Genomic DNA, 16,678 nt, shown 5'->3' on the forward strand with positions numbered 1-16,678 from the left:
TTTAATTAATAATAAAAAATTGAGTTCATAATTTCCCTTTGTCTCTTCTACTAATTACATTTTATTGTAATTTTAAAAAGATTTACTTATTTATCTGAGAGAGAGCGAGCATGAGCGGGAGGGTCAGAGGGAGATGGAGAGAAAATCTCAAGCAGATTCTGCGTGGAGCTCAGAGCCCAAAGCGGGGCTTGATCTCAAGACCCTAAGATCACGACCTGAGCCAAAACCAAGAGGCGGCCGCTTTACTGACTGCACCACCCAGGTGCCCCACTTTTTATTGTATTTTACAAAAGTATTGACTCATGATGGGTTTGAAATAATTTTTTAAAAACTGGTCTTTCACTGCAGATAGTTTGAGAAGCACTATTTAAGTATCTTTTCTTGATTCAGAAAGCGTTCGGCTTCCTTTCCCTCATACTTGTTTTCTTTTTATCCTGCAAATTTCTGTCAGAGTAGCCCCTAGACATTAAATTTTTAGCCAGTGTTTGCTCCTGGAAAAGAGAGACTTCTTTTGATTACAAAAATCATGAATTTCCTAAACAGCCATAAAATCACACTCTCTTGAAACCAAGTTAAAGTGTTTCCAAGATTAAAATTTGTGAAAGAGGCAATTTTAGAAGAGGAAATGATCTTTTTAAAGCAAAGCTTTGTTTTTCCCGAAGTAATATATTAAATCTCTATTAGTGTGTTAAGCAGATTTGGCAGGGTGAAACTTCAGAATTAAAAAATTTAAATAAGGAGAGTTAGCATTTAAAAATATGTCAGCAAGCTTGGCTAGTACTATCCATTGAGTGAGCTGTGGCCTAGCAGAAAACACAGGAGCCAGGCTCTTAACCAGTGTGGCTGACAGATCACTGTTTTGCCTATAACATGACACTGCCCATCAAATCAAGGGGTCAGAGCAGATGACCCCTGTTACTTCTAATATCCCTTATGTCTGTGAATTGATTCCATGATCATTTTAGACTGCTTGTATTTTCATTAAAAAACAAAACAAAACACGTTAATTTTTGGAAACTAAGTAAGATACCCTCCTTTGTATAAGTATTTCTTGATATAGCCCTTTCTTGTCAAGTAAGATGAAAACGGCGCAATTCATTTCCTAAGCAGATATGGAAATGAAAATGAGGAATGCCACAGTTAAAACATTTTATAAAAGTAGGCAGGTAGAAATAGTGGTTATTCTCGGCCTCTTTGAGCTATGACAGTGAGTGCGGGCAGGAGAGACAAAGGTGGTAAAGCTGGCCCTGGCAATGGCATTTGCTTCACGGTCCCACGAAGAGAGATGTATTAGAGATCCTGTCCACATCTTTTTGTTGCCTTCTGATCAGCGTCGCAATCTGTAGACAGATCTGTCAGGCCCGTCACTGCACATTTCAGTGCACTCAGAGTGAAGGAATGGGGAGGACAAGCATTACCCTTTCCGCATGTGGATCCCCCTCTTCATGGAGGGCATCTCGGATCCTGCAAGGCAAGATCCTCTGTGGAGCTGACTGAGGGCACAGGGCCAACCCAGAGTTAAATACCAGCTACAGTGCTTTCCTTTGTAAAGAAAATAAACATAAACGGAGGTTCCAGTCATTTCGTCCCATGTCAAAATAGATTGTATGTACGTATCTGCATAAACCTCACAATTTTTGAGACCAAAGTTGACAAAAGTATCATTTTTTTCTTATTTAAATCTGAATTTTATATTGTGGCTTTGCTTTTCTCTTGTTTGTTTTTTGTTCACCCAGCTGGCTTTTAGAATGGAGTCTGGCTTGTGTTTCTTTCAGTCTTCCACAGTGTTTTGCGTGTAGTAGGTGACCATTAACATACAAACACCCATTTCACTCTAAAGGGAGCCCCAGGAATGTTTAGTATCATTACTTTATTGTCTTGCTGAGGATGGGGGGCATATATCCTTTTTTTTTTTTTTTTCCTTTTTGGTAATTTGAACAAATTGCTTGTTTGCCTGGGCCCGATGGGTTTCTTGTTTATAGCATCTAAATGGAGTCATACTGTGCATTTAAACTGTATTCTCTAATTTGAAGAGCAGAATTTTTTGCACTCTCATTCTACTGTCCACATTAGCTGTTTATCTCAATATCTTCCTGTGACAGATCCCATAGAATATTCTTTTTCCTTCATTATGTATGTCCCTGATAAAAACTTCAATTTTAAGAGTCCAAACAGTCTACTCACTGAGCACTTTTATGTACCTGCATGATAAAGTGGGTTGGATAGTTCCGGGCTGTGAGGAATAAGGTGGACAGGGGTGAGCTCTCAGTCCATGAAGGATGCAGGAGTGTGGCCCCTTTCACTGCCTTTCATTGGTTTATTGATGCCGCACTGAGATGTTCATACAGGAGTCCCTCTAACTGGTTCTAGGGATGTCTCCAGAAATAAAGAGAAATAACCAACAGTCATTCCCGTCTTGAGAGAAGCTCTGCCATTTTCTTGGTGGAACAGAAGAGTGTCCTCCGTCCTAGCTATACAACAAAGTCCCCTTTACAGAAATCCTGAGGACAGTTAGAATCTCTTGCGTGGCACCAGCCACCTGTATTTTTTTTAAGTAGGCTCCACGCCCAATGTGGAGCCCAATTGAGGATTTGAACTTGTGACCCCGAGATCAAGACCTGAGCTGTGATCAAGACTCAGACACTTAACCAACTGAGCCACCCAGGAGCCCCAGCCATCTGTAATTTTGAGAGCCCCCCAGGTGATTCCATTGCTTGGCCAAGGTTGAGAGTAATAGTTCAAGGGGCAAATAAGCTGATTAGGTCAATAGAAGGAAAACAAAAGATGTAGGTCTCAGTAGAGGTAAAGGGACTCAACAGTAGAAAAGAAGTTACCCCACGATACACGGTTGGAAAAGATGAAACAGTCTCGTAGCTTCCAGCTGAGGTAGGAATAGACCTTCCCTGACTGCCGTTGATCACACAGGGAGGGTTAAGGTGTTGGCTGTGAGAACCAACAATTTATAATCTGATCCAAGAATGTCTGAAGGGCTTTGAGGCCTTTGGCTTTGGAGGGTAGAGGTTTATTGACAAACATTCCAAGTTTAGAAATTCCTTGGACGTCTTTTGATCTGTTAATATTTTGCCCTGGTGTGTGCACCTGCACACGAGCACTCTCCTTTGGCCTAGGGCTACTCTACACTGTGTTAAGAAACTTACACTTAGAAGGTTTATCTGGTTTTGAAGATGTGCCAGGGCTCTTGGCCTAAAAAAAGAAAGATAAAGCAAATCTGTTCTCCTCTGTGCCACTCTTTTGGTTTTTATCCCATATCGCCTTGCTTTTCTCAGAAGGACATACAGCTTGAGCCAGCCCGTGAGGCCATGGAGTCTTCCCTCCCTGTAATTCCGGAGTCTGGCAAAGTATCTTCTCTCCAGTAAGTAACGCCTGAACGTTTGTCGGTGATGCCAGCAAACTCCGCCTATGTTGCAGGAAGCCGTGCAAGTACTGATCAAGCACTCGGCCGATGTCAACGCGAGGGACAAGAACTGGCAGACCCCGCTCCACGTGGCGGCGGCCAACAAGGCTGTGAAGTGTGCGGAAGTGATCATTCCCCTGCTGAGCAGCGTCAACGTCTCCGACCGAGGGGGCCGCACAGCCTTGCACCACGCCGCTCTGAACGGCCACGTGGAGGTGAGCGCCCTCCCCACTGGGCCCAAGAAATCTCCCCAGAGGCCCTCTCGGCCCCACGTGGAACCCAACCATGCTGCTGAGGCTCTTAGAGGATGTGATGCTCCTGGCTGCACGCCAGACCTTGGGCAGCGACAGCTGGTGCTCAGTGTATGGCCCGGGGGTTGAAAGAGTAGCCGCCAGCTCGGTCCTGTCCTCTGCCACACGAGCCACGGGGTTGTCGGGGACGCCAGCCTCCTCCCGTGTTTGAGCTGCAGGTCGTGGCCCCGCCTTTCGACTGGAGTGGCCCTGACTCAGATTATCTGCACGTTGGTTTTCTTTCAGATGGTCAACTTACTCTTGGCCAAAGGAGCGAACATCAACGCGTTTGACAAGAAGGACCGGCGTGCTCTGCACTGGGCGGCCTACATGGGTGAGTGGTCCCCGAGCGGGCAGGGGAGCGCGGACGGCGGTAACTGCAGAAGCTGGGCTGGCCCTAAGCACGTCGGTTTTCTCGTGGGCCAGCCTCACGTCTTTCCCAGCTCGCAATCCCGCTGAGTTAAGATTTGGTCCACTTTCCCGGCGTGCGTAGAGCCCCCTCTACCGCTGCCCTCCTGCCCATGAACCTGGCCTTGCGGGCCTCGCTTCTGCCAGCCGGCTGGGAGAGATGAAGGAAGGAGTACCGTGTCTGTGGTTTTTCTTTTTCACTTCTGTCGGCGCAGATGCCAGACAAATGATAGGCCTCATTGAGTTTATTCTCAGCGTAGACTTGTGAGAAATGAAGAACTGAGGTCCTTCCTTTGTATTTCTAACTGGAGAATGTCCGGCAATTGGAAAAGCAGGTGGGATTGTGTCAGCCCCAAGTTCTAAACCACCTGGGTGCCCATCCACCGGCGACTGTGTCGGTGGATGATAACGAGCTGCCCAGTGGGACACTGTGCAGTGACTACAGTGATGATGTCATTAGTATTTATTAACATTGAATGATTCTGTGTTAAGTAAGAACAGATCGTAGCACAGTGTGGATAATATGAGCCTCATTTTTGTAAAAAAAAATCTGCAATATCAACAATCTGGAATATATCATATGCTGAAATGTTAGCTGAGTATCTCAAGGGATTGGCAATTATGGATGGTTTTGGTTTCCTTTTAACACCTTTTGCCTTTTCCTAATCCTTTCTAACAAACCTGCGGGCCTTTTGTTATCATAAACAGCAATAACGTTAATGATGGAGAGAAGAAAGAGAACGGGTTGGGTAGGGATGAAATAAATTATGTGTGGTGGTTGAGTCTGAATGGGTATTTGGGCTTAAAAAACCAGAATCTTAAGATTTTGCAAACATTATCATTTTTTTTTAAAAGACAACGTGGGCTTTTCAGCTAATGGAAGCACATTGGATGTTTGCATGGTACCTTCGGGACTGGAGCCAGGGGACATTGGCCAAACTGCTGTTTAGGCAGAGCACACACTAGACTCGTGTGTGATGGGACTCAAAGAACCTGGGGTTCAAGTTTGTTCTTTGCTGATGGACATTTAAAACATTTACGTAGAATTGCTTTAAAGAAGTCAAGTCCTTATTTTGCGTGTCATCAGGATACAAATAGAAAAAAAATACGTAGGTGACTATCTTTAAGGAATAAAGGACAATACCAGGACAAAAGACAAAAGATAGCACTGGTTAAGCTAAGATAGCACCACCAGTCATTGAAAATAATTTTTCTATGTACAAGTCTTAGGGGGAAGAATGTCAAATTTTAATAAAATGAGCCATGACCAAGCATGTTCTCTCTCCCTCTTTCTGTCTGTCTCTATCTCACACAGACACACCCAACTCCCCCCTCCCCAACCAAGCACAGCTCTGTCTCCATGTCTTTCTTTCTCTCTCTCACACACACACTCATACCCACCCCTGTGCACATCTTAGACCCTTAGAGTCAGTACTTATCTTCTATGCCTCAGTTATCAACCACATTCACAGCAATGAACCAAAGCATCAAGCAACCTTCAGTCACAATATAGAGGTCATATATATTTATCGTTCTATATATAGTAAGATGGGGTACAAAGGAAAGTGTTCTAGAAAATATGCCAACAGCAGTTGAAACCGGAAGGGTTTCTGTTTAGCCAGTAATTCACAAGAACACTTTTAAGTTGAACCATATGAAATTGTCATTTTTGTGGTCCAAAAAGAAAAAAAAAGTCAAGCAGCAGCAATTTCTTATGATTTAATAATAATATGATGTTATTCTGATTACTTGACTTTTTTTCATGAATTTTTCCAAACCAAATTGTCCCTATTGGACTTTATAGTAAGGAATGGGAGCTGCTTTTAAAAACATTGCTTTCATTTTAACATAATTCTTTTTTAGGCTATGGTACTAACATATTGGCAGGACCTTGTTATTTAAAATATCGGTGGTAGTAAACGTTAATGGTTGTGATGTAGGTGGACTAGATCATCAAATTATCCTAACAAGGTTACCGGTGTTTTCTGCTGCTTTGTCTGTGAAGGCCACCTGGATGTCGTGGCCCTGCTCGTCAGCCATGGAGCGGAAGTGACGTGTAAGGATAAGAAGGGTTACACCCCCCTGCACGCTGCAGCCTCCAATGGACAGATCAATGTGGTCAAACATCTCCTGAATCTGGGGGTGGAGGTGAGCTGTGATGAGTGCATCAACTCATGGTGTATTTGTGGCTTTTATAATGTTGGGTTGGATTTTTAAAGATTTTATTTATTAATTTGAAAGAGAGTACAAGAGAGAAAGCGCACAAGCAGGGCCACTGGCAGACTCTCCGCTGAGCAGGGAGCCCAATGCGGGGCTCGATCCCAGGACCCTGGGATCATGACTTGAGCTGAAGGCAGATGCTTAACCGACTGAGCCACCCAGGTGCCCCTATGGGTTTTCTGTTGTTCTGAGATTAAATCCCAGTTGCATTTTAATTCAAGAGGGTTAAAAACCACCTTGTTTTCTAGCATCCTGTCTTTTTGAGTTTCCAGGGGTAACTGATGGAGGGCAATGGGGGCATACAGCAAGTAACGAAAAATCAGAAACTTGGGCTTAAAGAACCAGAATCTTAAGATTTTGCAAGCATTATCATTTTTTAAGGTTTTTTTTTTTAAGTTTCTGTATCAACACAGAGAAATATTTAAACGTATATATTGCATGTAATACATAGTTATCATTTTTTAGACAAGCTAGGGTTCTTCATCCTACCTTCAGCATTTAGGCCTCTAAATTGTGGTGTATGAGGTGCCTGGGTGACTTAGTCAGTTAAGCATCTGGCTCTTGATTTTGGCTCAGGTGGATGAGCCAAAATCAAGATGGAGCCCTGCATCAGGCTCGGTGCTGAGCAGGGAGTCTGCTTAAGATTCTCTTTCTCCCTCTCCCTCTGCCCTTCCAGCCCCAACCACAAATGCAATAAGGAAACTCCAGTGCTTTTACCTGCCCTGTGTCGGACTCATTTGCAGATCGATGAAATCAACGTCTACGGGAACACGGCCCTCCACCTGGCCTGCTACAATGGGCAGGATGCAGTGGTGAACGAGCTGACGGACTACGGTGCTAACGTGAACCAGCCCAACCACAGCGGGTTCACCCCTTTGCATTTTGCTGCTGCCTCCACACACGGTGCTTTGTGTCTTGAACTATTAGTAAACAACGGGGCAGATGTTAACATCCAGGTACGACACTCTTCAGCTCTCTTTCTGCTAGATACCTCTGCATTGAGCCTCCGTTTGAGCAAAATCAACTCTTATAAATGGGGTCCTATTTTAGAATTGGAACTCTTAGTACCTTGACCTCCACAGCCTTGTCCTATGTTGGCATGCTACGGAGACGGAGCTGTGTTGTTACTGCAGAAGTAGGAGGACCTGCTGGAAGGCCCTGGGAGGTTCTAGCCACATGCTTTGGTAGCTTAGTGAATGTTCTGGAGCAAATACAGGTTCCCGGGGATGTTGATGTGATCTAGTTTCTAACACTGAGGTGGATGTTGAGCTGGTAGGGCAGAGCTGCTGAGAATACAAAGAAAAGCCTAATCCGATCATGTCAGGGCTGTTCCAGCTGTGGCATGGCCCACCAAGGAGTTTCTCAGATACTTTGCAATAGTAAACCATAGGTAGTGACTGTAGTAGTGTAACATTAACACTAACCTAATAGTGGTCAACCGGTCCTGATAGTCTTTATGCAGCAAACTGACCGAGGACTATCTAGCACCCTCTGTTTGGTTCTGAGGGAGAACTCCAAGATGAGGTATGAGCTCTGCTCTCAAGGAGTTTACCGTATGGTAAGGAAATAGTGAACTCAGATTCTCATGCAATGAGAGAGAACGTGATGAGTGGCACGAGAGAGTAACAGAATATTGCAAGTGCTTCCTGCTTGGGGATCAAAAACGAAGATTGCTTTTGAGGTAAGAGTCAGGAGATTGAGACCAGTTGAGATGAGGAGAGAGAGAGAGAATCTGAGAGAGGGCATCCCAGATAGAGAGAACCACATGAACAAAGGGTTTGGGAGTTCCAGATAGGAAACACTCTGGGTCGACTCTAGGCTAGTAGTTAGCTCCGTGTAACGGATAGCCGAGAGGAACTTACGCACGGCCCTCACCATCCAGGTTCCATCACTTTGAGTGCATTTAGATTGTAACGGGATCTCCGCATGTGCTCAAAGGACTTCGTACTCATCCTTAGCTTCCCTTCTCCCCTGCACACAGGAATCCAGGTCCCCGTGTATTCTGCCTCTGTTTTTGAAAAATGATTCTTCCTGAGATTTAATTTTAAGAATATTGGATCAATCCATTTTAAGGACCTTCCCTATTCACTACTAAAATCTTTTTACATTTTTTCTTATAATTTCTAATAGTGGGGAAATAGGAGGCAAATATTCAGAATGTTGATTTATTGAGCTGGAAGGGAGCAGAAATTGTATGAAAGAAAGGAGCCAGGAACAAGCTGAAATGTGACTGGACCAAGGAAGAAGGCTTGCCAGCTGGCTGAGGAGTTTGGGCTTCTAGAAGCTGCAGGGACCACTAGTCACTGTAGTGGTCATGTGATCCAAACTGAGCATTAGAAATAGTAATCCGGTCACAGAACACCAGAGACGGAAAACAGGAAGGAAAAAAATTATATATATGATGACAAAAACATTTTAAATGTTTATGTGGCAAAACAAAACATAACAAACTAAAAATAACAAACTCTAACATATACAAAATTGAAAGAGAAACAATTCAGAGAAATTTTTCTACATTATACATGATGAGCAAAGAGTTCATGTATTTAATATATAAAGAGCTCATAAAAGCCAGTAAGATAAAATCTGATAACATACTAGAAAATGTGTGTAAAGGCAGGTTGTGAAAGAGAAAACAATATCCATTAAACCTATGAAAAATATTCTGTATCATTAGTAATTAGAAAAATGCAAACTAATGCACAAGTACATTTACTTTTAAGATTTGTAAATATGAAAAAGACTAGTAATACCTACTGTTATCATTGAAAAAAATTCATATGCAACAAGTAAATATCTAATTTTTTAATTTTAAAAAAGTTATGTGTCCCCCTGGGGAAAAATATATTATATGTTTATAAAAAATAAAATTAAAAAAAATTAAAAAAAAAAGAATAAAAAAAGTTATGTGTCTGGGTTATACACATAGAAAGAGAAAAGTACTTGGAATATATACCAATATATGATCATTATGGGGAGGCAAAATTATGATTTGAATTTTTTGTTTCATTTTTATGTATTTGTTTTAATCTTCTGATAGTGATACATAAGATGTGTTATTTTTATATCCAGATGAAGAAAAAACATTTTATTTTTATAAAAAGAAAATTCAGGTAGAGTGGACCTAGACAGAGGACAATTAGAGAATAACTGGGAAGTTAGTAAAACTCGTCTAGATAAGAGGTACTGAGGACAGGGGAGGGGGACAGCCAACAGAAGAGACAGGCATTGTAGAAAGAAAATCAATGAAATTTGTTTGGGTGGGGAGTTGGAAGAGTTGAAGACAAGGGTAAGAACTGAAACCTGGTTCAGAGGTGACAGAGGATCCCTAAGGATTCAGTTCTGAGGCTAGGGTGCCTGGATGGCAATCCTAGCCTTGACTTTCAGGAATTGTATGATCAGAAGCAACCTCTCTGGGTGCCTGTTTATCTGTAAAATTTGGGAAACAGTAGCATCTTCTTCATGGAACCTCTGTGAGGATTAAACCAGTTATCTCATATAAATTACTTAGAATGGTTCCTGCCATGTGGCAAGCACTCAGGAAATGATTATCGTTGTTACGAGGGACATCAGGAGAAGGACTCGGCTTATTAGGTTAAACAGTTAAGTTGTTGAGAAGGTGATTTTGAGCCTTTGGTGCCACCAGTCTGAGAAAACCAGTGATGGAGTATGCGATCCTCCCGCATTGGGACAGCAGAAGACAATAGAAGAAAAAACTTAGGCTCCCTTGTTCACATAGAGGTGATGGATCTTGGAGGCTGGAAAAGGGTGAGGTCACCCAAGGAGATAGTATGTCATAGCATGAGTAGAGAAAGGGATGGAGGATGCCAGGATCCCTTTAGTCTTAGGATCGGGAGGAGGAGGCAGAGCCAGAAACGGATGAAAAAAGAAGAGTTAGAGAAAATAGAAAGGAGTTGGAGGGGAGCATGATGTCTTCATGGAGGTAGAGAATAGGCAGAAATGAAGAAATAGAATATTTAAAAAGAATTTGAGTTCCATATCTTGTAAGTGGAGCCCATCCAAGTCCTAAATGGGGGTAAGGGAAGGCCTAAGAGGACATGAAAGAGACCAGGAACTGTAACCCAAGGTGGGAAGAGTCATCATATGGTATTGAAGTCATGGAGGACGGTGGTGAGGAGGCAGGAGGTTGACAGGTGGCTGAACTGGCAGTGTTCCCAAAACTTGTGACACTTGTACTGCTGTTCTGGTATCTGAATGACATCCTTCAATTCTCCAAAGAAAGGAAAATTATTACTGAAGTTAAATAAAGTAGCTCTCGTCACCAAACTTCACTAAATTAATTCAGGGGGTTGTCCGATGCTCTCCATTCCCCTTTTAAAGCATGCCAACTGATGTGCTCAGTATGCCTGCCAGCAAGGCTAGAAGGCCACTTCTGGAGCACCTGCCCATGTTCCCCAGTTAACTGACTGGTGCTCAGTTCAGAGTAGTTCAGGGACTCCAACACTATATGGAGTTTATGGCAGTTTATGGCAGCCTTGTCCTCCATAAAATGGACCTGGAAAGCATGACTCCTTAATTTTAGTAATTAATTCCCCCCATAGACTGCTAATCATCAATAGAATATGAGAAATAACTTTTTAAAAATCTGAGACTTAGGTTTATGTATTATCTGATCTGAATGAATGGGGCTTTGGTTAAAATTAAGCCCTCTCCCTCGGTCTCCTTTCATCTCCTCTGTTTACATCCTCTGGCTTCCTTCTCTCGAATCCTCCTTCACGATTCACTCAGGAGGCATGGATCGTCTAACATTTCCGTAGAGCCATTTTGTCTGACTCTGGAGGTAGTTTTCTAATTGAAGTTGTTATCTCTCTGGGCCACATTGCTCCTTGGATTTTGAAAGTGTTTGTAGATCGCAAGACGATTTGTATTTGTTTAGATTTTCTGAAGTTTGGCGGAAATAACATTTTGAAACGTAGCCAGTAGCCACCCACATATTCGCTTTGTTTTCCTCCATTCTCACAAAATACTAAAAGCGATGTCTTCATGGACAAGTACAAGATGATGGAGAGAAAAGGAAGGATACTATGTCCTGAGCACATTTTACAATCCTCCATTTTCCTTAGACTGGCCATGGCCCTGTCTGTCTTTGTAGTAATGGTGGTTTAATTGTGATCAATAATAAAGACACAATACTTCAGACAATAATCCATTGAAGGTTCACTTGTATTTCACAAATAGAAAGAGCATGAGAAGATACAAAATAATTTTTCTCCTCCATTACAGACTACGTTGTAATTCCGGTAACATCCCAAAGCTCTTTTTAGAAGCATTCAAAATGTTAAAGAAGGCACTACATACATAGCTATTCCAAATACTACTTAGATGGATTCAGAATTACCCTTACCTGGTTGCCTACCTCCAACATTCAGACCGCCCATGGTCTGAATTCTTTCCTGCCCCTGGGCCCGTAGGCTGTGTAGCCCTCAGACACTGGGGCTGAAGTCTATCGCACATCTCCTGGAGTGAACCAGCTCCCTTATTTATATGTACCAGGTCCAAACTATAGAATGACTTGCACTGCAGAGCTCAAAGGTGAGAACTAGAACAGGCAAGAGAAGAAAGCAGTGATAAGGACAATATGATTGGAATTTTGGAGAGCTTGTGAGGGAATGGGAGAGGAATGAATGAGAACCAACCAGTACCGTCTATGGCCTTTAGAGCCATTTAAAAAATTGAACTGTGTATGGCTTTTTGAAAATTAGGGTTTTAGATTGCTCTTCCCTTGAATTAGGAAGCCCTTTTGGGTTTCTGGCACATTCCCCCTAACTTAGCCTGCCAGCTGGCCTTGATGTTGTCTTGTAGAGTCTCTGTTGCCTTCTAGTCGGGCCATTGAGCTGTGTGACTCCCAGAGACACATGCCACAGACAACACAATGCCTTCAAGTTCCTGGGTGGTAGCAATGTGTATGAGTTTAGGGAAGGTTTGGGGGATGTTGGAGGATGGGGAAAGAAGATATTTGGTGTGGAAGATGTGATGGATTTCTGAGGAGAATGGTGGTCAAGGAAATTGAAACACTCCATTTAGTTCAAGGATTAATCTTCCTGCTGAAATTTGCCCTGAAAGACTACTGACATTCATAAAATATTCTCAGTCTTTTTTAGTTTTCTTTCATGACCATGGCTGAGCTGTGCCTAAATCAATAGCAGGGCTTCTTGCATAATTAAAAAAAATCTCAAAAAACCAAAATTTTCCGAACCCTAACTCTGATGGGAAAATGAGTCCAAAAATAGGAAAGAGACTAGAAATTAAGAAAAGAATCTTATAACAGCAAAGCTTTGAATGAGTGGAAGAACTGAGCATATCCTTTCCTTTGACAATGCAAGGGATATCTTATTCTTGTCTGAAGTTCTTAAAATAGCACTAACAGCAAGTCCCCCCCATGTGACAAATTTCTCAGGCAGATAATGAAACTCTGTAGTATCCCTAGTCTCACCCTGAATATCCTGAGTTCTAACTTGTAAAGACTAAATGAAAAGTATTATCCTTTGACCTTCATTAGTTTCCAGTGACTTTTTACATTCAAACCATGTAAGCACAATTGTTCCAAAATGGCTCCGTGATATTGTCAACTCTTCCTGTCCCCACTTCCCCCACCTTCTGCCACCATATCCCTCAGGGGAAAAAAGTCAGCTCAGGGCTGGACTCCGCAGTAGATGAACCCAGGAAAAGGTACATCTGATATAGCTGTTCTTTGTATTTTACCAAAATTTGGTCGTCTGTTTATTTGTCCCTTTACCAAAGGCACAGGCATTCCACGGGAGACAGGGGCACGGTGTTGCTACCCCCGGGATGGAACCAGCTTTGTCAACTGCACACCACGGAATCTGGTTGCTTCTGTGGCTTTCGGGCTGCAATTTAGGGAGTTACCACCAAGCTGGTAGTTATTCCCTGGTAAAGCCTTTAAGCCATTTTCCAGTCATGGAAAACTTCTTAGCTAAATATTTATAAAGATATTACCTAAGCACTGAAATATTTATGGCTTTATATATATTTAACTAAGAGCTAATTAGTTGTGTTTTTCGATTAAATTTAAGGGAAAATATTGGAGAAAATTTTAAAGAAATAGCACCACCTAGGGACAGATTAACGTCAACTCGGCGATTTCTGTAATTGTGTCCCTGTCCTCTTGGTTGCTGCTCCTTTCTCTCTAAAAATACCCTTTCGGTAAAGCTTCAAGCTTACTTCCATCTTCCTTTTTCAATCTTTTCTGACTCTGGTTATAATCATAGTAGATGAGAAAAGATCTTGTTTTCTCCCCATCTACCTGGTGCCTTTTCATTGTAAAGATTATTTTTCAATCGATGCACTTACCGTTCTGATGAATTCTTTCCTTGGCAAAGATTGTGCATGTTTCCTTTCTTCCTTTCTAAGGAACAGACTTACAGGCTGTAATAAAAATTCTTCTGCTACACCCTTGTGGTTTTATAAGCTATTCAGAACCCCTCCGTCTAGCAGTAGCTCCTAAACTGTAACATACTGTACAGGTTAGAAATGGGTATCCCTTTGTCCCCGCTCGGACTCAGTGGTCTGGGTCAGGACACAGAACTCACATCTCTAGCAAGAACCCCAGGTGGTTTAGACACAGTCAGTCTTTGGTTCACTCTGAGAAATACCGATTCAAATGATTCTTTGTTCCCATTGTGAAGTTTTTAAAAGAAAGAGTCATTTTTAAAATGTATTTTCAGGTTCCTATGTTTTCCTTTTTTAAATTAAAGTATTGTCTTATTTGAGTCTAGTTGACATACAGTGTTTTTGGTGTACAGTACGTCAGTTTCAGGTGTATAACATAGTGGTTCACTTTCTCTAGATGTTGCGCTCAGCTCGCCACAAGTGTAGCTCCCACCCGTCACCACACAACGCTGTTGCAATGTTGTTGCCTCTATTCCCTGTGCTGTGCCTTTTATGCCCATGACTTATTCCCTAAGTGGAAGCTTGTGTCTCCCACTCCCCTTCACCCATGTTGCCCAACTCCGTACCCTCTTTCCTCTGGCAACTGTCAGTTTGTTCTCTGTATTTATGAGTCTGTTTCTGTTTTTTATTTTATTTGTTTATTCATTTGTTTTGTTTTTTAGATTATGCATATGAGTGAAATCCTATGGTATTTGTCTTTCTTTGTCTGACTTATTTCACCCTCCAGGTCCATCCATGTTGTCACAAATGGCAAGATCTCATCCTTTGTATGGCTGCATAATATTCCTCTGTGTGTGTGTGTGTGTGTGTGTGTGTGTGTGTGTGTCTGCACACTACATCTTCCTTATCCATTCATCTGTCGGTGGACACGCAGTTTGCTCCCATGTCTCGGCTATTATGAACAACACTACACTAAACATAGGGTTGCATGTATGTTTTCGAATTTGTGTTTTCATTTTCTTTGGGTAGGTACCCAGTAGTGGAATTACTACATCATATGGTATTTCTATTTTTGAATTTTTGAGGAACTTCCACACTCTTTTCCACAGCGGCTGTAACAGTTTACATCCCCACCAACAGTGCATTTTAAAGCACAGGTATATGGGTTTCATTACAAAAATAAACTTGCCTTTTTGAAATCTCATGTCTAATCTTAGACTTTGGAAAATGTTTCTCCTGCGAGTTATAAAAAGAATAGCTACATCTATTTCTTTTTTTTCCCCTTCCATTAACAGTATCTGAATGAAAGGATACATTCTGTCTATGGGGGATACTTAATACTTTCTTTTGGGTATTACTATTTTTAGATGCAATTCTGTAAATAACTTTCTTAACAAATGTGTAAGACTTTAGTATTTGGTATAATGATGATCGGTCTATAGATTCCATTCATTTTTCATGTTTTGGCTTAATCTATAGCAGGGAGTTCTATCATTTATGTCTAAAATAATAAAGAGATATATAAATTCAGCACATTCCCAGGTGATCATTGAAATGGCCACTTGCTAAACCATTGTATGTCTTAATCTTGTGATTTCTAATGACTTAATTGAAGCAAACATTTCTGTTTTGGAATAACCAGAAGTGTCGTTTTCTGTGGAATCAGAACATAGGGAGTGGAATATTCCAGGTCAGTTCTGAGGGCTGCCGTCATTCACAGCAGCTCAGTCAACTGTAGGTCAGACAGGGCCAAGTCAGGTAGCACATCATTTGTCTTCTTTCATGTACTTTAGACAAAATTTGAAAACAAAAATGCCTTGAAACCATCTTCATGGGTAGATCGCAAGAGAGAAAAAAGCGTTTTGGATGATTGCTTCCATTTGAAACAGGATAGTTTTTAAAAATTGTCGGTGTAACGAGAAATTTCACTTCTCTAAAGTAATTTTCACTTCTCTAAGCTTCTTTACAATGGGATGTTATGCAGTAACTTGAGATAATATATATGCTTTTTGTTTTGCTTTCGAAATTATCTTTTTGGCTTTTGTCAGTTTCTATTAGACTTTTTTAAAAAATCTGAATTGACTTTTTTTTTTTTTCCCCAGAGCATCGGCAGTAGTATCCATAGGGACATTTCAGACTGACGTCACTGATCCATTGTTTTTCTCCCCCTCATTTTTTAGAGTAAAGATGGCAAAAGTCCACTGCACATGACAGCTGTCCATGGAAGGTTCACACGGTCGCAAACCCTCATTCAGAATGGTAAGAGAGACCCTTCCGCAGCATTGTTCTTTGTTGGACAGTATCCTGATCTGAGTGGGGCTGTCAGTTATCTGAACATCGAAGATGGTGCTCTATATTAGATGATGGTTGGATTTATTAAGCTGAGACTTACACCATCCTTTGATGCACTTTGCTAAAAGTTCTTTATCAGACATCATCCCCATCCAGCTTAGAAGTGAGAACATAAAGCCACTGTTTCTCGGTTAATTCCTAGTCAGTCAAAGAACATATGATTTTGAAACTGGAAATGATGTACTTCTATGGGCTCAAGGTCCTGCACTTTTCACTCTGAAACTAATACAAATAACTATCATACATTTGCTAGCAGCAAATCTGAATTATTTCTAAGTTCTACAATTCACCATTGTTTTCTAAGTTAAAACTCTTTAAGCTACTTGGGCAAAGGTAGAGAAAACGAGGTGAGTCAGAGGAAAAGGAGTTAAGTGCATGATATAAAAGATGATAAAGTCATGGGCTTGATAGAGACCTTGGAAAGCCACGAATCTAGTAATTTTCCAGGCTGATGACAAGGGTATGCTTCAACCACTGGGTTGTCTCTATAGCTACAGAACTAGGGAGTGTCACTTCACATGATGCTTCCTAAGGCTGTTATGGGTCATTGCCAGCATCTGTGAGTGGATTGACCTTGACCACACAGCTACTGCTTTCTTAGCAAATCTTAGAGACAATTAAA

General features: G+C 41.6%; 1 protein-coding gene across 12 annotated transcripts in view; it reads left to right on the forward strand.

Moving 5' to 3' along the window:
• The window catches only part of ANKRD44 (ankyrin repeat domain 44), a 311,506-nt gene that overhangs the window by 178,748 nt on the left and 116,080 nt on the right, over nt 1–16,678 (forward strand). For all 12 annotated transcript variants that reach the window (XR_004382975.1, XM_032860168.1, XM_032860169.1 and 9 more), the window contains exons 5-9: nt 3,430–3,630; nt 3,952–4,039; nt 6,119–6,261; nt 7,077–7,289; nt 15,885–15,963. Coding sequence is in view for 11 of the 12 variants with exons in the window: in XM_032860168.1 (XP_032716059.1) it covers nt 3,430–3,630; nt 3,952–4,039; nt 6,119–6,261; nt 7,077–7,289; nt 15,885–15,963 (724 nt within the window). In the remaining variant the exon portion in view is untranslated. The remainder of the gene's footprint in view (nt 1–3,429; nt 3,631–3,951; nt 4,040–6,118; nt 6,262–7,076; nt 7,290–15,884; nt 15,964–16,678) is intronic.

The sequence above is a fragment of the Lontra canadensis genome, unplaced genomic scaffold (assembly GCF_010015895.1).
Source record: "Lontra canadensis isolate GAN:19392208 unplaced genomic scaffold, GSC_riverotter_1.0 scaffold18, whole genome shotgun sequence".
NCBI classification, from domain to species: domain Eukaryota; kingdom Metazoa; phylum Chordata; class Mammalia; order Carnivora; family Mustelidae; genus Lontra; species Lontra canadensis.